Below are 25389 nucleotides of genomic sequence, written 5' to 3'. Positions count from 1 at the left end.
TCTTGCCACTTGCCCACCCCTTCCTGTCCTCCTGTCCTCATGACCATTCACAAAACGCTTAGTATTCTTTTTCAATAATGCAATGCATTCTGTGAATGGAGGAGGAGCAGATGTATAGCAGGCTTTGTGAATGGCCAAAGGGATAGGAAAGAGAGGTTAAGCATTGAGAGACCTTTCCAGTCGCAGCCACTGCCATTAAACCTCACAGCATAAGAAGTTCCCAGCTATGGGAGGGAATCTCTGAGAGGTGGATTATTACAGTAACCAGAAGAACATCATTAGAGGTACAATATTACATTAAATAGGTTTTCTTTTAAATAAACTTCTGCATTAAGGTTTAGTCATGTAACTACTATAATTTATGTTGGTTCAGTGCATTTACAGCAGCGCATGAGTTATAGGTTTGGGTAATATCTCTAAGGTTGTTTTTATGACTTACCGGATGTAGGTAGATGAAAGGGAGGTGAAAAGCTAATGTATAGTCGAAGTGGATTTTGGTCAAACAATTTCAGGAAGCATGCTTTGCATTACTAAAATACTGTATATGATCAAATGAACAGGTCTTTCTACCCAAAAGTGATATTTTAATTATAGGTGGCACCTGATGGGGTGAGTTAGCTCCCAGCCTGCTATATGTTATCTGAGCAGCAAGATCTCCATTCCATAATTTCCAACTCTGTACATGTCCACCTTGGATTTTTGTAAATTCTTGACCCTCTTTGGGTGTCCTAACAACCTCTGTTGCATTTCACTGTATAATATAAAATACAAGATAGGTTACAGAATAGTCAGCAACTAATATCCTTACCATATATGCTTTATTGGCACACAGTAGAGGACAGAGAAATAGAGAGAGCAGAAGCAGAGAGAGCAGTATGTGTTGAGATTACCTGTCTTTTCACTATGGATCCCATCATAAGCATAATGCGGCATGTTCTACCGTTTTTGGACTGTGTGGTGTACCAGGTCCATTTGAATACATGGAAAACACTTTACCTGCATTTCTGATGATCATAAAAGGCTCTGGACAGCATCTGGATATGGAACAGTTAAAAAACACTTCTAAACGCAAACGCTTATAAGCGCGGTTAGCCGCTTACAAGTGTTTGGCATTTGAAGGGCTGATAAAATCTACTCCTGAATGCAAGTTTGGTGCATTCAAAAAAACTACTGTAAACTCAACTGCCTGTAAACGACTATGTGTACATGGACACATAGGAAAACATTGGAGAGAATTCAGGGGCTGCTGAAAAAAACGCTGAAAAGCTCCTCAACATGAGATTATCAGCTGCAGTGTACATGAGCCCTTAGAAATGACTTTGAAATGAGACACTGAAACCTGAATGGCAGAATAAAACCAGCGGCAGTTGTACTCTGTGAACCAGCATGTGTTGTTTTATCATTTACACAAAACATGTGCAGTCTTGTCTCCTTTTGCGCTGAATACTTGTTTGTTTTCCACTTTATATCCCCTGTGTTTACTTTTCTATTTCATTGCATAGAAGAGTTAAAAGTTTATTTAACCTCTCACCAGGGGCGGACTTACAACTCATGGGGCCCCAGGGCAAGAGGGGATCATGGGGCCCCTGTGTCCTTGCCCAAACTTACAAAAGCCTATGAAAAAGGTACCAGGGGCATCTCATGGGGCCCCCTACTGACCCTGGGCCCTCGGGCAGTGCCTGAGTTTCCAAATGGTCAGTCCACCTCTGCCTCTCAGTATCTTTTTCATTGCTCTCCATTAATTGGCCTCACATGCCTGGGTCCCCGACCCAAAAATAAAACTTTCAGTCCAAGGTTTATGAATCTTCTCGGACATTCCCATTACCCATGCTTCGGACATTCCCAAACACTTAACCTTTAACCAAACCCTACTCCGAAACATAACTTTTTAGAGCATTTTTGGAAGATTTCATGTTATTTGGTTGTCAGTAAACGACACATCCAGTTCTTCTTCTCATCTAGCTAAAATGATTTAAAATTATTTGTATGATTGTGAAAGAAGATAGGAATACATTTTATTTTAACATTTTAAATGAAGAGAGACCATTCTAGCAGTTTTGGTTGAATATTGGTTATATAAATAGGAACATATAATTCAGCTCTTTAGGACAATGTAAGGAATATATTACACAGAGGTGGGTTGAAAGGTCTCCCATGTTACTCTGCCACTAGTGATGTGTTGACAATGGAAGAGATGCCTGTGTGACATCAGCCTTGGAATGTAATAAAAAAAATTAATGGGAAACTGTATAAGAGTGGGATAGAGAAGTCCCTAAAATATGGAGATACAGGATTAAAAGTTTGTAAAAACAATTGAAAGAGAGTTGCTAAATTACAATTAAGTAATATATTACGTAATTTATTTAAGGCTAGCCTATTTGAAGGTATGGGTAAATAATCTATTTCTCTCTTCCATAGTGGTATCTTAGGTATGGCCATGCCACCAAATAACTTTTAAATCCTGTTCAGGCTTTCTTTTTTCCAGTGTTCCAGTGTTTAGTGGGACAAGAAATATTCCACTCAATAATGTAAAGCATATTAATTGCTTGGTAGTATTAATATTATTATTATTATACAGGATTTATATAGCGCCAACAGTTGCTTTACAATATAACGGGAGACAATAAAGCAACAATACAGTTCAATACAAGAGGGTTAGGAGGGCCCTGCTCCTTGGAGTTTACAATCTAAGAGACAGTTCTGTGTATTCAGGTACCAGCAGAAAAACCATATAACTGTTCAAATCCTAATTTACTAGATTAGCATGCTTTTAAGCATATCTTTTAAATATCAAAGGTGAAAATAGAAATGGCCTAAAACTATGGTTTAATGATTTTTCCAGCAATTAAAGCAGCAATTCTGATCCAGAGATGGTATCGCTTCTATATGGCAAGACTAGAAATGAGGAGACGCTATACGCTTAGTATCTTTCAATCCATTGAATATGCTGAGGAACAGGCTCAGCTCCAGGTTAGTATCATCAATATTACACTACTTGTTTTATTGTAATAAATATAAACAGTCCAACAAAGGTGGGATTGTCCAGATTCTTTGTGATCTAAAATCAGTTCAACTTGGCAACTTAGGTATGGTCACAGCTTCAAACAGGATTTGTGCACATCAACACAAGACTTGATGTGTTCCCTCTTAACTTTGAATCTTTCTAAACATGTAAATGTTAACATAAACTTACTTTACTCACTGTAATGCATCGTTTGGTTTGTTCCAGCTCTCCAACTTTTTCACATTCATGATGGATCATTTTGCGCACTTGAATGACCAAACTCCAGGGCCTGGTAAGAAGTGCGGTTTGTTGACCTTTTAACTATTTTTCCGTGAACCTTATATGACCCAAATGAAAGAGCAGTTCAGGCAGGACTGATAAATCACTTCAGGGAGTATACTAGCACTTACTAATATGAAATGCTTGCACATGACATTGGCCAGGAACTGGCCAGAAACAATGCTTATGACTCTAACCTAGAAATAGAGGCGAAACCCAGAGTTGATAATATTATTTATATATATATATATATATATATATATATATATATATATATATACAGATAACATATAAGATATGATAAAGATGAAAATGCAAAAGCGGGAGGGGATCATTATTTTTCACATTGACTTCACTAAATCTGTCTTCTAGAGGAAGCAGATTAGAGGTGCACAGCACATATCAACACAATGGGGGTTAGCATAAAATAGAGTGCAGCGCTATTAAAACCAATAAATAAGTACATATACAAAGGTGCACACAAATATATAAAGTGACACTGTGCGCCTATACATGTGCCACTAAGATATGTGGCCAATATGACGTGGAGGAAACACTGTGTCCAAAACATAAATCCAGAGTGCAGGTGTGAGCGAGATCTCAAACGATCTTCTGGTATGCAAAAGACACAGATTGTGGATAAGGTGAAACAATTAGGGTATAGACTGCGCACTTGTCTAAACCATCCCAGATGGTCAAAGTTGCAGGAGAGAGCAGGGGCACCTGGTCCAAAAGGTCCCTAAATGTACGAGAAAGCCAAGGGGCATATGCCAAGTTCCTACCTGCCATCGTTTATTTCATAGGGACCCATAATTTGTCGCCTGTATGCCCCAGGCCTCCCCTTGCCTACGTAGGATGCATGAGGTCATATGAGAGGCGCAGCGGTTTCCAGTGCCACACAAACTTAATAAACTCCCTTCGAGCTTTAAGGAAAAAAGCCCTAGGTAAGTGGATAGGAACCATCTGGAAAAACAATAAAAATTTGGGGAGGATCATCATCTTTAATACATTTATCCTACCAAACCAGCTGATTTGTACTTTCTCCCAGGACTTCAATTCTTCCTGGACAGAGCATACCAGCGGGGCAAAATTAGCTTTGTAGAGATCTTTCGGGTCTGCAGGCAGTTGTATACATAGATAAGTGAGGGGGGAGTCTTGCCATCGTAAGGGGAATGAATGTTCGAGTGCTCCTTGATCCACCTCCAAAATATTCAGAGGCAGAATAACAGACTTCCCAAGATTAATTCCTAAAATTGGATAGATAATGAAATTGGTCTATTTCCTTCAGGAGATTAGGCATGGTTGTCCTTGGAGAGCTAAGGAAAAAAAGGATCCACAAATATACGTAGCCAGTTTATGTTCAGTGGATCCAACTCGAACCCCGATAATATAAGGATTCAATTGAATCCGGCGTAGAAAGGCCTCCATGATTAAGGCAAATAGTAGTGGCGATAAAGGGCATCCCTGCCTTGTCCTGTTGGAAACTGGAAATGGTTGGGAAAAGGTCTGGTTTACTTGGGCCGTTGGACCGGCATAAAGGGCTGCAATCCAAGATTACAATTTGATCCTATGAAATACGTGATTTAAATACCCAATGAATACAATCAAATGTTTTCTCAGCATTAGACAAGAGGACAAGACAGGGGATTTTTGAGATGGATATTTAGTGGAGAAGAGAGAGAGCCCTCTGGGAGTTGTCCCTACCTTCCCAGCCAGGGATAAAGCCCACTTGATCATCATGAACTAAGTCACCCAGAAACTCTTTTAGCCGGTTAGCCATGATTTTTGCTAAAATCTTTATATCCAAATTTAATAAAGAAATGGGTCAGTAGTTTTGTTGATATGCTGAGTCCTTCCCTTCCTTAGGGATGACTGTTTTATATAACTGCTTAATGCTTCCGGAAGTATACGTCCCGTCTTAGCAAGCAAATTAAAATATGTCACCATATGAGGAACTAGGAGGTCCAAGTATTGAAGGAAATATTGACGGGAAAACCCTTCTGGGACCGGGCGCTTTCCTGAGGGCATACCTTTGATCATATAAATAATTTAAATCGGAGAGATAGCTCTTTCCAAAACAGAGCCTCTGGTGGAAGTCGTGGATAATCAATATCGTCCAGGTAAGAATCTATCGATTCTCATTGTCTGGACTTGGCATCTTCACCCTCTTAGACCGAGGTTGTATAGGAAATGATAGAAATCTCGGAAGCATTTTGCAATCTGGGATGGAAAATGCTGCTTAGCACCCGAGGCATTGCATACGTGAGGAACAAAGGAACCTGAAATTTGTTTTTTAAGTGCTCTCGCCGACAGTCTCCCACATTTATGTCCTTGGTCATAGTATTTGTGGGCCATATATCTGAGTTTACATTTGGACTGGGCGTCTAAGAGCTGTTTCAGTTGCGTCTGCAAGTCAGCAAGTTGAGTCCCTATCTGGGGGTCTGTTCTCTTTTTGTGTCGATAGGAGAAATCTGGGATAGTAAACTGGTCAAGTCTAAATTCAACTGTTTCTTTAAATGGGTAGCCTGAGCGATGAATGCAACTCTGTTGATGGCCTTATGAGCCTCCCAAATCACGCTTTCGGAAATCTCCCCAACCGTGTTGTCCACAAAATATTGTTTTAACACCTTGCGTATCTCTCCAGCTACCGCAAGATCATCCAAAAGATTTTTGTTAAGACACCATGACCATGTCTGGCGAGACTTAGATTGAGGCTGGAGGACTAGTTCAATCAAGATATGATCCAAGAGCATAATAGGGTGGATCTTGGTGGAATGGACAATATCTAAATGAGGTTGATCAATCAGTAGGAGATCAATCCGAGAATACAACTGGTGTACTTGGGAAAAATTAAGAAGTCTTTATCGTTAGCGTGGAGGGCCTTCCAACAGTCCACCAATCGCATGTCTCGCAAGGACCTAAAAATATGTTCCCTAGTTGAAAAAGACAGTGTGGATTTACCCGAGGAAGAGTCTAGCCACGGGTCCTGTCCGACATTCAATCTCCTCTGTAAAATCCTGAGCACTTTGTCAATAAAAGAAACCTGGCCAGAGTTTGGGGCGTAGATATTCACTGGAGTCAGCTGATTATCATAAAGGGAACCCTTCACCATCACGTATCTGCCCTCAGAGTCATCCAAGTGTGACTCAGGGACAAAGGGGCACGATTTGTGAAAGGCTTTTGCCACACCATTGGCTCGCTTGATTGGGGACGGGCTTTGAAACCAGCGGTCAAACAGGTACAGTGGGAGTTTAGGAATTGATCCCAATACAAGTGGGTTTCTTGTAACATCAAAACTTGTGGTTTTTACCTCTCTCCAAACCCTGCTGCGCTTGGAAGGAGAGCTCAGACCTCTGACATTGTATGATAGCACCTCAAAGACGGACATAATGATAGTGAACAAAACCTATTGAAGGCAAATAAGCAATTGACAAGGAGAGAAAAAACAAAAAAATTGTTTTTTAACCAAATAGTAAAACAACTAATACAGTAGGAGACAATATACAACCTAACAGAAGACAACAAACTGCCGGGCAGCGGGTAACCGCAAAAAGAGCACTGGCTGTGTGTGGTCTATGACCCAAAAGGGTGGACACCCCGTGAAAACCAGAACAGGGTGAGCCTATAGTAGGGTAGTCTGTAAACCATACCCAAGTAGGCAACTCAAGAGAGAGCTACCCACTGTCTATGTTCATGGAAAAGCATACAGTGGAGTATAAGCAGGAAAATGGCGTTTGTGGCAATAGGGGGACAACAACCTTAAAATTGAAAAATCACCCCAACAAGTGGAGTTAGCGTAGAATGTAGGGACCTAGACAGTGGTCTCAGAAGAATGAGTCAAAGGATATTGGCATCAGGTGAAGTCACAGGAAACAATCCAGAACAAACCAGACGAATGATGACCAAGAACTAGAGTTCAAGTGTTCCCTTTGGTGTTAGGTGAAGCTGGGGGATTTCGGACCTGTTTATGCTTCCGATGTGGTTCCTGCCAGTCCCATTGTGTCTGAGTAGAAGAAGATACACTGCCACCCCTCCAATGAGGAAACTTCGGACAGGTGGAGAGTTTGGAGAAATTGTGGTAGATCATCCTAGTCATGAAGAGTGGCTGAGATCCCATCTTTAGTAGCTGTAAGCCGGAACAGAAAGCCAACTGTATATAGCTCCTGCATTGCAGAGGGAATCCAATAGAGGGCGCAGGGGTTTTCTCAGTTCTAAAGTGTGGCGGGATAGATCAGGGAAAAAATATAATTTCAACATCTCAAATTCCAGATAAGGGTGTTTACGCATACTCCTCGTGCAAGCGCAGCAGTTTACAGATCACACCTTGAGGTTTGGTAACATCTGGGTTCACAGGCCCCAGGGCTCTGTGAGTGCTTTTTATTTCAATAGGTAGAGCAGGGATTTTCCCCCAAATTTTTGTAAAGACAGAAAGCAAAGTTGGAATCAGAGTGGCTGTTTTAATAGATTCAGGCAGCCCGCGAATCTGTAGATTTTTCCTGCGGCTCCTGTTTTTGTAATCATCAAGCTGGGCAAGTAGACCCTCAATCTTGCGGTCTTGTTGATCTAATCTATCCTACAGGGAGTGGAGTGCATTTGTGGACTCACTTTTGTTGTGTTTCAAGAACTTCAACCTGTGTGCTTATCTGTATAGTATCAGCTTTGAGTTCTTGGAAGCCTGCTTTGTATGTATATTCTAGCTGTTTGAAGAAAGCTGCCAGATCAGCCTTAGTGGGGAGTTTACTGAGATAATGCTTTAAATACCAGCAGGGATCCTGAGAATGTGGGGAGTGTTGTACAGGGGATTGCCATGTCCCTGTGTTGGCAGGGGAGGGTGTGGAGGGAGAGTGAGACTCACCCTGCAGCGTGGCTTCCATATCAGGGTCGTCCCCAGGCAGTTCTCCAGACATGGCCGGGTCTCATGCCCATGGCCCCAAGAGGAATGGGACAATGCTGCCCTTTAGGTTTTTGATGGGCGAGTCAGGTGACGGCTCTGGGTCCCCTTTCTTCCGCGGCATCACCACTGAGAGGATCGGGTTGCTGTGAAGGCTGTGTGGAGAGCTTATTGGCGGTGGGCAGCGGGAGCTCCGGGATCAGCCACCATCCTGCACCATGGCTTGGCCACGCTCCTGTCTGCAGGATGTTAAATGGACACAAGACGGCAGTGTTCTGCAGCTCAGTTATACAGACTCTGCCAAAGAAAAGTTTTGTTGGACTTGTAGGCTGAGAGCAGGACTTCACTGTTTAATGTAGAGACAAACTACATTTTCCAGAGGAGCTGGCTGATGGGCGGGGGGAGATAAATACAGAAGCCCAGGAATCCCAGGACATGAAGTGGACAGTGAGAGCAAGTGTGAGGGGAAAGCTTTGCAGGACACTAGAGGTCCAGGCTGGGCCAGGCCGCAGATAGTGAAGGAGTGAGGAGGAATTGCTAACTGCCGACACCGTTGACAAGCTGGACTGACAATCCTGCAAGCAGATGGACTGGAGTATAATACGTGAGGTCTTGCGAGCTACTATGGTACCAAAATAGATATTTTTCCAAATGATTAATGTGAAGTTATAGTACAGTGGATTGCCTACACATCAGACATACCCATACTAATGTGTCATAATAAATCAAGCATAAATATAATATTGTCGCTCTCCATTCACAAATGAAAAAACTGTTGCCAAAAACAATAACAATATTCCAATAATTATGCAATATCACTATTCCCAAATTAAGTGTCCATATAATCCGTGAAAAAACTCTTTTCAATATTGTGGACAAAATGATTTGTGTTCAATTCACCACTGTTTGCGTAGTAACAACAAACTTGCGTGCACCTTCACCAGTTGTGCTCTCACTTGGTAACTATGACCAAACCGTTAAGTCATAAATAGCTTGTGTCCCTTTTGTTTGGACTTAGACTGGATGGGATTAGCAATCTTCAAAGTTTGGGATCCCCTCACTTCCTTAAGACTCTTCCTCCATTGGTGTATATGCCATAAAGAGTAATGAAAAGGGGCTCTGACGTCATGACGCTTAAGGAGACAGGCAGCCACACAGCAAGTATACAGATTTGAAAGCTAGCAAACACTGTGGATCACATTTTAAAGCAATTTTATTAGCATTTACATATGAGTGCAATACTTTGTTTAATAAGTGTTTTAAAAGAAGATAAGGCACTATGTTTTTCATTACTCTATAGGGCATATACACCAATAGAGGAAAAGTCTTAAGGAAGTGAGGGGATCCCAAACTTCGAAGATTGCTAATCCCATCCAGTCTAAGTCCAAACAAAAGGGACACAAGCTATTTATGACCTCCCTTAATGGTTTGGTTATATTTACCAGGTGAGAGCACAATTAGTGAAGGTGCACGCAAGTTTGTCATTACTACGCAAACAGTGGTGAATTGAACACTAATTATTTTGTCCATAATATTGGAAAGTGTTTTTTCACGGATTATATGAACACTTAATTTTGGGAATAGTGATATTGCATATGGACACTTAATTATTGGAATATTGTTAATGTTTTTTGGCAACAGACGGACTGGAGTGCTGTCATCTGTAGTGATCTGTGATGGTGAAATCAGGAGAACATGGGGGCCTGTGTTCAGAGAGACTATCCTCTACCCGACCAAGGTCATGGATCGGGGTGAGAGGGCTCCATACCCAAATCATCTAAGCTGTAAATGACATTGCTAAGTTCAGTTACTTTCTTCTCCGTTTAACATCCTTTGTTTCACAGGTTACATGTGCTAAGGCCTGGATTGCCTGGCCTATCCTGCCTTGTGGCCTACTTACTATCACATTCTTATACATCAAATCAAGAGAGCCTACTGCAATATCTGCACCCTGTGGGTCAAGTTGTATTAGTGCTTCAGTTCAAGGCTATGCCATTCACCAAGGAACCTCTTTATCACTGTAGTTTGCTGCCCTTTAAAAGAGGAATTTAACCTCTACAGAATTGTGTTTCTTTCCCTTTCGTTAATTTTAGCCTAATCATAGATTTCACTTGGTGTGTGCTAGAGAGACACTATCCGAAGTCAACATCACTTGAAGGAGCAGCTCCCTTTTTTTTGTGTTCATCTTCTCTTGAAGAACTCCTACCTTTTAAGTCAAGAAAGATTTAAATCCTCATGTGCACCAACTAGGGCCCCAGCGAGTGTGCAGAAGATTGGACACTGCAGTTTAAAGGGACATTGACCTATCTAAATAAAGAGCTCTTTCTTTTCTCAGAATCAAACCCAGCCAGCATTAACTGAGAGTGCAATGTGAGTTATCCTGCCAATTTAATTGTTTCCCCTCCTGCTTGCTTGGAAAGAAACATCTCAGGGCTGGGGTTACTGTTTAAATTCTGAATTGCAGGACATCTAGAATTAATTTGAGTTGTGCTGTGTTGCAACCCTTATTTGAACTTATTAAGAGTATTAGCTGTTATTTCATGCACATACTATCTTGTCATTTTACTGTGCTTGCATCTGACCTCAATATAACCAAAATATAAGTTCACTTTAAAATTGTGTGTGAATTTATTTTATGGTTGCAGCCAGAGGGTTTTTCTGGCCAAAAATGTCTAAGGTGGTGTCAGCAGGGGTTGGGCTTCCAAAGCGGACTCAGTAAAGACAGGGAACCCAAAAATTACTCATTGGCTTTCAAGGGGGCAGTGCTACACATGTGTACATGGGTGTAGCATAACTCCCCATCGTGCCTCCTCTGAATAGAAATGGATTGTAAATAGGCTGGGCTGTGGTGCTTTCGGTTTCTCTTAATATAACATAAGAGCCTTCTATATTATTTTTATGCCAAACACAAAGCATATGTTTATTATTTGTGTAGCATATAGGCTGTTAATGCGTTGGTTAAATGTCAATGTATACTTATCTGATTAAACTGAAATCAGATAGATTGATAGGAGTTGCTGCACCTTGTATATAATCAGTTTATGCAATAAACCCCCAGAGTCCTTTTATGTATCTAATATGGTCCAACTGCAATGTCTTCTGATTGACAGAGCTGAATACTCCATGAACTAGTACATTTTCAGCTATCTTATTTTGCAGACTTGATTTCTGATATATTCAAGTGTTCGAAAGAAGTTCAAGAGAACCTTTTGGTTTACAATATGATAGAAGTTCCTGACTCATACGATGGACCACGACTGTCATTCCCACTAACTGTGTCTGACACCAACAACCTACTTCATGCTTTCAAGCAAGAGAAGGCAAGATTTCACTTACCTGTAGTCTCAGTACTGAAATATGAATTCCACTGGCTTACATTCATTTAAGTTTATTGAATAAGACCATATGTATAAAACTGACCATAGCAAAGAAAACCTCTAGCAGCTGGTTAATTTATAATCCGCAATAAAGATGAAAAAATAAATAAGTGTCACAGCACAGCAATATTAATAAAAATGTACAATGAAGGGGTAGTTCACATCAAGTGCATAAGAAAAAAAAAAAGTTCACCAACAGCCTGCTGTCCAGAAGAAGAAATCTAAATAAACCTTAGGCTAAAAGGAGAGACCTGTATTGGAAACATACATGAAAGCCACACATTGCAAACAATGCGTATGTGATGAATGCATGTATAAGCTATTGGGATTTGAGCACAGGTATATCTTGTTTCTGAAGTATGGTTGGGACACATATGGACATGGACACATACTTTGCCAGCTAGTTTACCTAGAATTTACCCAAGACCTCCTTATACTGGGCATACTGAAACCTGGTCTCAACTCAAGCAGCTAATGTTCTGTCTCGTGTACCTAACACAGCAAACAAATGGTAGCCCATTCAACAATTTCTATTTAGCAAAGAAAACTAGAGGGGCAATACATTGCAAGTTCATGAAGGAAACACATTCCTAGGCATTGAGCCCTACTAAAGTTTAACTAACTAAACATTTTCCTTAAATAGATGAAAATTTACACATATTTACCAACATTCTTAGCCAACATATGAAGTGATTGGGTTAGAAAATGATTTGACTGCAGAAAGATCTGTTCGTACTCATGTCCTTCCAGGTGACAAAATATCCAATGACAATCTACAAAAACTGTCACTGCTCCTTGGAATTGGGTACCAGTACCATTGGAAAATATTCAGATGGTTTGCCATCTCTCGATTATTTGGCCACAACAGTCTAAGCAGGCAGTACATAGCAACTGTTGAAAGCTTAGACCTTAGGCCTTCAGACCTCAATGACCGTGCATGCTTTATGGACCTCTTCATACTTGCACAAATACAGCTGCTGCACTAAACACAGTCAGTTATACCTGTTGCCTGTTTTCCTAAGAGAAAATATTCAAAATATATGTGTTGAGAAACTAGGCAGTCATTATACAGAAAAGTAATATAAAATACATAAACATTTTATAACATACGTTTAAAGAGAATGGTGTTGATTTACTAAGTGATAAATAGGTTGTTCATTTTGCATGGGAGTTTGCCCCAGAGCTTAATGAATGAGGTGAAGCTCTGCTGACTTCCATCATCCAATCATGTACAAGCAATATTTTCCTTGCATGAGATTGGGAATTCTTTGCAAAATGAATGCACCTCATTCACTAAGATCTAGGGATGTTTCCCTTGCAAAGTTCTACTTCCCTTGCAAACTGAACTGTCTATTTGCCTTTAGTAAATCAACCCCAAAGTGTCAGGGCAAAAAAACTGCTGTGGGTATGACGTTCCTATAGCTGCAGCAACCCACAAAACCCTGCAGTTACAGCAGAATCCCAAGCTGTTCTTTTTTTTGTAATTCCTTTATTGCATAATAAAGTCAAACAGTTTACAAATGAAGGCAAATCATATGACAATTACACGAAAGAATAAAAGTGCCACGAAACAGCGTGATCAGACTGTCATTACCAATGTAGAACAAGCACCTTATTATTTGTAACCAGAGAGATGTCCAGAGCAGCAGTAAAAAGTATAGTGATGATGGTTACCATTATAGTGAAAACATTAAGTAAAACACTAAAGTGGGTTAAGCATTTTTTAGTGTTCCCGGTATGGAAATTTGCAGGGGAAGCATTGCCAACTATGAAACCAGGGGGTTCAGTCCGGATGAGGGCAGACAGGGTGTAGAACATCTGGTAATAATCAGCGAAGAAGAGAGGGGGAAGGATGGGGGGGGGGGGGTGAGGAGGACAGGGAGGGATAAAGAAGTAGAGAGGAAGGGACCAAGGAGAGGGGGCAGGGGTGGAAAACAGAGGGGATAAAGGGGGGGAGGAGTGAAGGGAGAACATAAAAAAGCATGAGAGTAATAAGACACGGCAGGTACCCTCTCCTGGGAGGAGAAAGGAAACCAGGATGGGGTTGGACTCACTGAGGCAAGGAGAATTAATTTGGGTATGTGTCCATGAAGACAAAGTATTGCCAGGACCTCCAGAAGGTCTGTTCAGTATTACACAGGGTGACTGTGTGGTCTTTTATATCCCTAAGGTAATTTACGCTGGAGAACCACAGAGACAGTGTGGAGGGGTGATGTCCTTCCAGCAAAGTGGAATGCAGGCCTTTGCTGCGTTCAGGGAGGTCTTATATTTCTTGATGGGTCTTCCCGATCAATGCAGCAGGCAGGCCGCTGGGTCAGGCCACTGGGTCAGGCCACTGGGTCATCATGGAGGTCTACACTGGTGAGTTGCTTTTTAATGTCAGTTGCCCCCTGCCAAAACAGCTAGAACTTGGGGCCAGAAAATATGGAGAATGGAGCCAGTGTCTTCTTTGCAGTGCCAGAAATTTTTTTAAATTTGTCGTGAGATGCGGTGAAGTTTGGTCGGAGCCTGGTACCATTTGGTGAGAAGTTTATAATTGGTCTCTTGAAACCTAGAGGCCATAGAAGATTTTTTAGCAAAATGTTATTCTTCTGCACAGACATGAAGGACAGTCCCAGCTCCGACTCCCATTTAGTGAGAAATGGGGGAGTGCAGTCTGCCTCAGGTTGGACAAGAGAGGAGTAGATTAAGGAAAAGCTATGACGGACCGGTTCACCCCTAAAGCACAAGGCTTTGAAGGCCAAAAGCTGTCGGTTGATACCTGTCGTATGAGGCAGCAAGCAGAGATAATTCTGAAGTTGGAAGCCTCCCCAGAAGTCTAATGGAGGATCTGTCAGATGGGTCAGGTCGAAAGAGTTAAAAGTCCCAGAGGTCATCAGATTTACCTGCTAAATTTGAGATGGAGAATGTTTTTGAAGTCCTGGGGCAAAGTCAGGGTTGCCTAAGTTAAGAATCATGGGGGAGGAAGCAGGAGAGATGGAAGTGCCATGGAAGGCTTCCTGAGGGATCTTTAAGGTACTTCTAAGGGTGGGATGTAGGCGTAATGCCTGAAGCAATGGAGAAGCTAGCCAATGCGAGCTCAACACAATACGATATGAATCTTTGAGCTCCATGGACACCCAGTGCATCACTTCACTATGGCAATGTCAGTCGATGAGATACGTAAGATGTGCCGTACGATAGTAGGAGCAGATGTTAGGTAAAACCCCCCACCCGTCAGTCTTGGGCAGAGAGAGAGTGCGCATTGTGAGATGGAGCTTTCTATAGGATCAAATAAATGCTCAGAACAAGGTACTGTATTTGTCAAAAGAAGAGTGTGGGTAACTGGATGGGTAGGGTTTGGAGTAAGTACAGTATGCTTGGGAGTAACATCGTTTTTAAAGCACTGCAACGTCCAAACCATGTAAGCATGAGCGAGTGTCAGAGAAGTAGGTCAGCCTTGATCTTTAGTAATAGAGGAGTAAAATTAGAGGCATAGAAATTGGAGAGATTCAGGATGAGGTTAGTGCCTGAATATCGAATCGAGTCAATAACCCACCAGAAAGAGAAGCAGGGACAGAGATGACAGATCATGCTAGGGTAATCAGAAATATTTAAGGCCGAACCCAAGCTATTCTGATGGACAAAGCTGAGAAACTCTGGGTAGAGTTGGCACTTGTATTTCTATTGGCTCATTACTATGATAGGCTACCTTACTTGCTGAATGAAATGTGCAAGAGGCAAAGAGGAGTGGATTGGGTCCAGGAAGTTTCAGCCCAACATATGGCTTTTGAAGGCTACTGAATAAATCTAGGTGTCTACACTTTATACCTGCAGCAGTTTTTTTCCCACATTCTCTTTAGCAATATACTGCTTCCGGAACTGATGTTTCATCTCCTTGAATGTTTCAGCAACTTCATGCACGGTATGTCCTCCAGCTGTTACATGAGACCAGAAAATTCCTGAAACAAATGCCAAATATTGTTCATTTAACAACATCATTTTCCAAGCATATAACAATATGTGGTGAGTATTGCCTTCAGTTGACGAAGCAACATTTTTCAACAAGTCCATTCATGAGAAGTCGATCATTAAAGCAACTTCTAATGAACGGGATCAGCCATAGACGGATCGAAATTTGGCTGGTCACTGCTGAACTGGTCAAATTTTGATCCATCTATGGCCAGCTTTAGGTCTCTTTGCTGGAATGAATATGTTTTACAATACAAAATTAAAATCCACAACAGCTGTAACAGCCATGAGATGGTGGATTTTAAAGCATATCTAAACGCAAGAACAAAACTGTATTAGATTGCAGTTTACCAATCTTTAAATGTGAGGGCTGCATTAAACATATGAAGAAATCATGGCTCCAGGTCTATGTGCCTCTCCTGGAAAATCCCACACTGCTTCACCACTCCGCAAGGGTACTGGCTCAGTGTGTCAGCTGCATATATCAATGTGGAAGAAACACCCGGACGACGGCACACCTTGTTTCTCTTTTTTTTTTGCTTCATATAACACCACTCAAGAACAAAGACTGCAGGGCAAGAAAGGAACCAGTTGATGCCTTTCATGCTCCCTTTAATGCTCCATTTAGCATTATGATTAAGTACTAAAGGAGAAACCAATTCCTTCCCTCCACTGCCTTTGTGCTTGTGTGGTGTTACAGGAAACAATAAAAAGCGGACAAGGTGTGTGGCCATCCTAGTGTTTCTTCCACATTGACATCAGTGTCTGCATTAGTTTTCTTTTTTCAGGCTAGGAGTGCAGAAAAATATTTGTTGATCCTGGAAGGTACTGGTTAGTGAACTGAAATACTGTATCAAGCAATCATATTAGCTTTCTCAGCTATGTTTTGGGAACTGGAGGACACCTCCACTGAATGTAACGGAGGGGAGGAGAGGGGTAGGGGTTTGTTGTCAAAATGCAGAAAGCAGCCCAAGGTGACAATGGCTTATCCACATTTACAGTGTGGAAAGTGCACACGGTTACCCTAGGACAAGAAGCGTTACTGTGTTCATTACTAGTGAATGAAGTCACCACATCTAAGATACACTTTGGTGATAATTGGTTCACCACAAAAAATCTCTATGATATCTTTAAGTGATTTGCCTTTTTAGGTGACCTCCATGGAAAACTGGATGATCTGCTATTAATATTCTATAAGGTAATTTGCATTTTTTTCTACTCATTACACTAATATGCCTTGATTCCAACATAATATTTTTACAAGCATATTGAAAGTATAATTTAGGAACATCAGAAATGTAAGCATGTATATATTGTAAAATAGAAACAAAAACATATCTTTTTTTTCACTTTGTGCATTTTTCTCATGAAATTTTGTTTTATTTATTTAATTTCCACATTCAGTGGTTCTTCTACGTGCAGACATCTCATACAACCTAAATATTAATCCTAGTCAGAAGATGGCAATATATTAAAGTACATCACCACTTTTTGAAGACTGCCTTTGTGCCTTAGTTATTTGACCCTGAGACCTCATTCACACTTCATGATTTAGAATTGCGGGCGGAATTGCCACAATTCTGCCAGTAATTCCAAGTTGCATGGCAATCGCTGCAAAACATACGTCGCGCTTTTGGGTGCCGTTATCCTTCAATTGCACCCCAAATGCAATGCGATTCTGCTACAATTGTCCAGTGCAATTGCGGCAAACCGTGCCTTTTCAAGTGAATAGACTGGCCCTGTGTGACATGCAGAATCGTGCTTTGATATGTGAATGGGGCCTTATGGGTTTTACTGTGCAACTATCCTAGTATGTACTGAATATTGGATGTACATGTTGGGTTAAGGAGGGATATATAAAGGGTCCTTTTATCATCAGCTGTGCAGAATTGATGTAGCCTAGTTCTTTGGAATGATGTATTTGTAGTACATTTACACTGCAACATCTCTATGTTAAATGTTCAGATATTTTATCGCTGTCACATCACCTGTGATTGTGTTCTGCAGAACGGTCTCCCCTCATCAGAGAACACATATCTTTTTAATGGAGACTTTGTAGACAGAGGGAAGAATTCCATAGAAATACTAATAATCCTCTTTGCATTCCTTCTGGTCTATCCAAATAATTTACACTTGAATAGAGGCAACCATGAGGACCCCATCATGAACCTCAGGTAATGAAGAACTCGTCTTTTATTTAAATTAATTAATAGCAAACTGCCAGGTGGAAGAACACAATTTGTTCTGAGAAAATGTCAGCTGATGTTTCTGGTTCAAAATACTAGTCGCCTGGCTGTTATGCTGACCCAAAGGCTTCAATACTTTCTGAGCCACTGACTTGAAACAAGATTCTGAGTTATTACTGTAGGGTTTACTTCACAATAATTGTTGAAGCGACTTTTACAATTTTACATGTTTGCTGGTTTAGATTTTTTATTGTATGTCATATGCATATTTGTAGATTCTCCTTGCAGTGGCCATCTGTGTATCAGGAAGTGTGTTCAGTCTTTCTGCTAAAGAACTGCTGAGATAATGTCAGTTAAAGTGGAATCAGGGGCGGACTGACAATTCATGGGGCCCCCGGGCAATAGGGGATCATGGGGCCCCTGTGTCCTTGCCCAAACTCAAAGAAGCCTATGAAAAAGGTACCAGGGGCATCTCATGGGGCCCCCTACTGACCCCGGGCCCTCAGGCAGTGCCCGAGTTTCCAAATAGTCAGTCCGCCCCTGCTCTCAATCATCATTGACTATTTTAGTCCTTATGCTGCCAGCATTAATAAATAGGAAAGTATATCATATTTACTTGATTTAAACATTTCACAATTCTTCAACTACTGCCTGATTTCTATGCCTAGGCAAATGATGTCCTACATCCCAGGAGTCTTCAGGTGGGGAGGAGGCATTTTCTGAGCTAAGCACACCCTCCTGCTTGCATGCTTGAGCTAAGGACAGATAGATTCCAGGAAGTAATTGCTACATGAATAATCTGCTCAAGATGGCCACAGCATTTCTATGCTAGGGAGTGTTTTTCAAAGTGATTTCCCAGCAAAATAAACCACGAAGACATGAATGGACGGGGGCGTTTGCTTTGAATGTTAAAAATTAATTAAATATAATTTTTGGGTTGTGGTACTCAGATGCAGTGTAGTTCTGCTTTAAAGTAATATCAATGTTTCTGTGTTTTTTTAGCCTAAACTGGTTGTAAAGGCTGAATTTTTTATTACCTTGATGCATTCTGTGGTACCGTGGTAAAAAAGCACAGTAGTGGCTGCTGTCCCAGCTCTCTGCTTCCTCATTGCCACAGAGAGAACAGTGGGATCCAGTGGCTTCTGCTGCTGTCAATCACAGTCAGTGAGGAGACAGCGGGTGGTGGGGCAAAACCCCGGTATATATGACTATGGGCGCACATGAGCCCCCCCCCCCCAGGCAAGTGGCTTGCTAAGGGAAACTGAAAGGAGGAGTAGCAAGGCACGCTGGGGGGGGACTCAGGAAAAGGAGGATCAAGGCTGTTCTGTGCAAAACCATTACACGGAGCAGGTAATTATAACATGTTTTTATTAGCCTTTATTATCACTTTAACACATTGTGCATAATAAAATACATTTCCCAGTGAAATATTTTATAAAATTCTTACTCCAGCACTTTCAATGCTGCTAGATCCTGCTATTTTAGTGCTGCTTCCCTGAACTCCCATTATTCAGAGAAAAAAGTTAACAGTGGACAGGGCAATCTCTAGTCAGTCTGTTAGTTTGGAGAAAGGAAATACCATGAGCTACCAGAAAGGTAAGTATACATTTTCTTCTTTTACAGGGTGACTTTACAGGATAAGTGATGATGAGCCTTTTGACAGTGTCGTTTTAGACTCAACAAGTGATTTTCAAGGTAACTGTGTCTTCTATGTTATATACCTGAAGAGCTGTAGAGAAAAATAATATATATTTCTGCTGTTAGTTTTAGGACTAGGGGCTCCATTCACAAAAACATATTGCATGCGGTATTTAGGTATTTCCCTAAATATCAAATGCGATTCTGAAACTGTCAATTCACTGTACTGATTTGCGGTTATTACCACAAAATGCTCAAAGCTCTCGATAAATACCGCATGAAAAGGCGATAAATTCAATTCATAGAAGGAAATAAATAGGTAGTGGTCCAGGCATGCGGTATTTAAGAAATGTACAAATATAATAGCCAATTTTGAATAGTCTCTGCCTTTTTATATCAATTCTCTCAACAGTAATGCATAGAAACCTAAATATGAACATCACTGACTCGCAGGCTCTAATTTATCCCAAAGGTGTTCTATCGGGTTGAGGTCAGGCCAGTCAAATTCCTCCACCCCAAGCTCGCTCATCCATGTTTTTATGGACCTTGCTTTGTGCACTGGTGCACAGTCATGTTGGAACAGGAAGGGGCCATCCCTAAACTGTTCCCACTAAGTTGGGAGCATGAAATTATCCAAAATGTCTTGGTATGCTGATGCCTTAAGACTTTCCTTCCCTGGAACTAAGGGGCCAAGTCCAACCCCTGAAAAACATCCCCCATCAGATTGCCAGACAGAGAAGCATGATTCTTCACTCCAGAAAACACGTTTCCACTACTCTAGAGTCCAGTGGCGGCATGCTTTACACCACTGCATCCGACGCTTTGCATTGCACTTGGTGATGTAAGGCTTGGATGCAGCTGCTCGGACATGGAAACCCATTCCATGAAGCTCTCTACGCTAATCTGAAGGCCACACAAAGTTTGGAGGTCTTTAGCTATTGACTCTGCAGACAGTTGGCGACTTCTGCGCACTGTGTGCTTCAGCATGCGCTGACCTCACTCTGTCCATTTACATGGCCTACCACTTCATGGCAGGAGTTGCTGTTATTCCCAGTTGCTTCCACTTTGTTATAATACCACAAACAGTTATTAAGTAGCAAAGAAGTTTCACGGATGAACTTATTGCACAGGTAGCAACCTATCACGGTACCACGCTTGAATTCACTGAGCTCCTGAGAGCGAACCATTCTTTCATAAATGTTTGTAGAAGCAGTCTGCATGCCTGGGTGCTTGATTTTATACACCTGTGGCCATGGAGGTGATTGGAACACCTGAATCCAATGATTTGGAGGGGTGTCCCAATACTTTTGGCAATATAGTGTATATGAAGGAAGACCGAGGGCTGGGCCCACAGATTCAGAGGGTACACGATGCCACACAGACACAGGCAGCGGTTCTTTTAAAAGAATTACGTTTACTGAACAGTTATAGTTATCATGTAGTTGAGCATACGTAAACAGAATGATAACAGCGCATAACCATACAGTATGAATAATACTGTCTAACACTAACCCCGTACTTGCGGACTTTTCCCCAATGTCCAGAAAGCAGCCTGGCTGCGCCTGAATGTTCCTGAGCAAGATATAACGTTGGGGTGCACCCTAAGTATTGCGCAATACTATTTGTAATCCAAAGGAAAGTGGAGTGTGTCTCTTGTAACTTTCTGGTATATCCAAAATGTCACTGACCATGTGTGGTGCGATGTGCTGCGGCAAAGCCGCACTTACAGTTCCCTGGCAGGCTCTTGGTGCTTTCTCCTAATCCACTCCAGAACCGGACCACACAGTCATTTGTTTCCTGGTCGCGTTGTGGTGAATCTTCCCTAGGTGCTGTCACCAGATTCCACTGTGAGCCGTAAATCCTCTTCCAGGCCCCACACAGATTCTCCAGACGTCCTCAGCATCCAACAGCCAGACCCAGACTTCACTTCCTCCTCAGCACAGGAACTCCTCCCCTTCCCATAGAGTTTGTGATGCAGTAAGTCATTTCTTAATTGCAGCCTCAAACCTGCATTTACAGTTCACTATGACCCTTCTGAGGGTCCTATTTGGCCCCTAAATTAGTATTCATTAAACTTTATAGGGTAAATAAGCATTTATCTTGTCTTAGCAAAAGTCACTACAAAATCGATTCTTGTACTTTGCTGCCATCTACTGACCAAAGAGCATATTACAGGCACAATATAGTTTAACATTAGATGTCAGTATTCATCCATGCGTCACACCCTTACATATATGTCATATGTGGTGGGGATACTTTACTTTTTCACAATTATTTTTAGAGATATCTTTCCACTGACAAGTTCCCACTGACAATATTGATCTTTTTAGCTATGTATAAGGTGGTAATTCTTCCCATTGACCACAAGTGTAAGGAGCATTCTTCCCACTCACCATCACACTAATGTATCATCAGTTGTAAATATAGTGATTTGTAGCAGGGGTTTCCTAAAATTGGAAAGTTATTTCAATGGTTCCTCTGTGTTGTAAAGGTTGAGAAAGGTTGCTTGAAAGTGCAACTAAAGGCACAACTTTTTTTCATTTTGGATAGTCATAGCCATAGTCATAGAGTTATAACTCCTGTCATTTTTTTTTTCCATCTGTGTCCCCATTGGAAGATGTCCCCTCTATTACTTTTCCTGGGGACAACCCAAAATATGGGATTTTAATTTCATTACACTTCCATTGATAATGGTAAACAGGACAAATAGAGAGTTTGAATCTCCTAAATGGGGACAGACAGCAGTAAAACCCTAATAGGTGTTCTAATATCTCTCCACACTATCCAAAACAAACAAAAAAAAGTTTTTCCTTTAGTTATACTTTAAGTAAATACAAAATATCTTTAAAATTTCAAATATTAAATGAAAATAGTATTACAAAAATCACACACCTATATAGATACCCTTCTTCCACCAAATAAAAAAGACATTGTATTTGTTATGGGTGGAAGAAGCGTATTTATATTGTATATGTATTTGATTTTTGATACTATTTTCATGCAATATTTGACATGGATATAAGGATATTTTGTATTTACTTTAACAGTTGTTTCTGATACACTACGAGTGTCCTGTGAAAGCCGCTTCCCTTTGGCTAGTATTCCAGTCACCTTTTTTTCCTTTTGTATTAATATATATGTTGCAGGAACCGCACTTACCCCACTAACCACTAAATGTTCCCAAATCCAAAATTTGAAATCTAAATTCTACTGCTCAGTACGACAAAATGCTGATAAAGTATTTACTGTGGGTATTTATATCTAATGCAGGTATGGCTTTACGAAAGAAGTAATGCAAAAGTACAAGGTTAGTGTATGTTAAAACAATGTTTTGATTGGGAATTTTGTTCAGTGTTTTGCTTATATATTGTAATATACATATATGTATTTATACTGTATGTATATGTATAGCGTCGGGTAGTATTCTTCCTAGCGTATAGACATCCTTGACAGTACCCATACACAATGCCAATAAAGCGGAAAAGATTCATATAGGAGTCTAACCTAGGTGTCTCAACTTCTAGCCACTGGATGACAACTTCTCAGAAATTCATATCAACACCATAATAGGATGTAAAATCAATTAGAAGGTGCATAGAGCTTAAGCTGACCACAGATGGATAGAATTTCAAATGAAAATTCATAGGGTAAGTCTTAGGATCTTTCATACGAATATGCTCAGAACATTTGTTTGTCGTTTTAAAAGATTATGTTTGTAATAATTGATTTTGGAATGAATGGACTTTACTGCACGGAAACCCTATACACTGTTAGAAATTTGAATTTTCCTGTCACTGTGGTCGAAAATGAACGTCGATTTGACCCACTAATGATTAGAAAATTAACAAACTTTCTTACAGACTTCTTTTTCTAACAATTTTTGTTTGAAATTCTACCAATCTATGGCCAGCTTAACCATTTCAATACCGGGCAATTTTACACCTTCCTGCCTAGGCCAGTTTTCACGTTTCAGCGCTCTCACACTTTGAATGATAATTGCGTGGTCATACAACATTGTACCCAAACTAAAATTTTATCATTTTCTTCACACAACTAGATCTTTCTTTTGGTGGTATTTAATCACCACTGGGGTTTTTATTTTTTGCTAAATTAACAAAAAAAGACCAAAAATTTTGAAAAAAAAACACGTTTTTCTTTGTTTCTGTTATAAAAGTTTACAAATAAATAATTGTTCTTCATAAATTTAGGCCAAGATGTATTCTGCTACATGTCTTTGGTGAAAATAACCCAAATTAGGATGTATTATTTAGTTTGCAGGAAAGTTATAGAGTTCACAAACTATGGTATAGATCTGAAAATTGATCAATCCTGAAGTACTGACAGCCAATCTAATTTCTTGAGGTCCAAGAATGTCAGAATAGTACAGATATCCCCCAAATGACCCCTTTTTGCAAAGTAGACAGTCCGACGTACTTCATAAGAGGAATGGTGAGTTTTTTGAAGTTGTATTTTTTTTGTCATAATTTTTCGGAAAATGAAAAAATGAAAAAAATTATTTTCACTATTTTTTTTTACATACTGTCACCAGTGCAGTACAGCATCATCATATAACTGGCATGGCGGTGAACAGGGACACTGACTGGTGACAGTATGAAAATAAATAAATAAATATATATATATATATATATATATTTATTTTTTTATTATTTTTAATTTTTTATTACATTTGTTTTTATATTTTTTAAGATTTTTTTTTCATATTTTACTATGACCAAAGTAGTACAATGTTACCATAGTAACATTGTACTACTTTGGGGAAGTGATCAGTATTTTTTTTTTTTTTTTTACACAATTTGCTTATAGCAAAGAATTACTTTGCTATAAGCAAGCATTTACCTGAATGACATCGATTCATTCAGGTTTTTTTTTTTTTGTGCTTAGCTGTGATTTGGCCACAGCTAATCACATGACATGTGCATGTGACCTGCTGTGACCATTCACAGCTAGGCACTAGTATACAATGGATGGCATGAATGAAGCCATCCATTGTATACAACGGTCATGTGACCTGCTGTGATTGGTCACAGCAGGTCCGAGGTACACGGCCCATGACAGATCGCGCCGCTGCGCGGCTCTGCAACCGCGCATGTGCGGGAGGAAATGGCGTACACCCTGGAAAGCTACAGCATTTTTGCTGCTGCCAAACGGCTATCGGCCGGGTGGCTAATGGTTAAGGGTATTCTAACAAAGAGATGGAAGTCAGAAGCCTTCAGATCAGTCACCAGTCCATTGGCACACCAATTTGCCTTGTCTGGTCAAAGTGTATGCTATTGTGTGCATCTTTTCCTCTTTGATGGCATGGTGTATGGGAAGTTACTATTTATTGTTAACCACTTGCCCTCCAGAGGATTTACCCCCCTTCCTGACCAGGCCATTTTTTGCATTACGGCTCTGTGTTACTTTAACTGACAGCTGCACGGTTATGAAACACTGCATCCAAATGAAATTTACGTCCTTTTTTCCCATGAATAGAGCTTTCTTTTGGTGGTGTATGAGTATAAGCTGCGCAGAGGATTAATCAATTATACTGGCTGCTGCTAGCAAAATCACAAATGTATACCGGTGAACAAATGTGTGAGTGCAAACATAAAAATTGCTCCCAAAAACTACTTTAAATATTTAATAAATGAATGAACTCCCTACTACACAAAGAGTCCCCACAAATGTGCATGTGCTATAATGCCCTGTGGGCTGGCAATTATATCCCTCCTCCCCAGTGACTAAATCCTAAATAAACCAATAAGGTGCTTAAAAGTCCCAATAATGTGCAAACATATAAGTTCCAAAACAATTGAAAGTTCCCAAAAAATCCCCATCCGCATCTAGTGTGAATATTAAGTGATACAGTAATAAATCGTCTTATCCATAGCAATTGTCTGTGTGTAGTGCTCCAATTAGTGCTCCCCCTCCAGAGCCCCACACACCACAGATAATTGGCCACTTGGAATGGTAGGTCAAATATCGCATGGGATGTTGCAGAGCTCTCTTGTGGGAAAGTTGGCCGTCTGTATGGTCTTGACACCTCTATACGCTGATGACAGA

General features: G+C 40.6%; 1 protein-coding gene across 1 annotated transcript in view; it reads left to right on the top strand.

The window, feature by feature from the left end:
- PPEF1 (protein phosphatase with EF-hand domain 1) overlaps positions 1–25389 on the top strand; it is a 63504-nt gene that overhangs the window by 1537 nt on the left and 36578 nt on the right. The window contains exons 2-8 of the mRNA XM_089683873.1: positions 2843–2970; positions 3230–3296; positions 11334–11494; positions 15442–15556; positions 16654–16700; positions 17510–17676; positions 22597–22633. Coding sequence (XP_089539999.1) covers positions 2843–2970; positions 3230–3296; positions 11334–11494; positions 15442–15556; positions 16654–16700; positions 17510–17676; positions 22597–22633 — 722 coding nt within the window. The remainder of the gene's footprint in view (positions 1–2842; positions 2971–3229; positions 3297–11333; positions 11495–15441; positions 15557–16653; positions 16701–17509; positions 17677–22596; positions 22634–25389) is intronic.

The sequence above is a fragment of the Staurois parvus genome, unplaced genomic scaffold, assembly GCF_062004578.1.
Source record: "Staurois parvus isolate SC_StPar_1 unplaced genomic scaffold, SC_StPar_1.0 ptg000327l, whole genome shotgun sequence".
Classification (NCBI taxonomy): domain Eukaryota; kingdom Metazoa; phylum Chordata; class Amphibia; order Anura; family Ranidae; genus Staurois; species Staurois parvus.
Note: the sequence above shows the minus strand (reverse complement) of the source record. Positions and strands in the feature narration are given on the sequence as shown.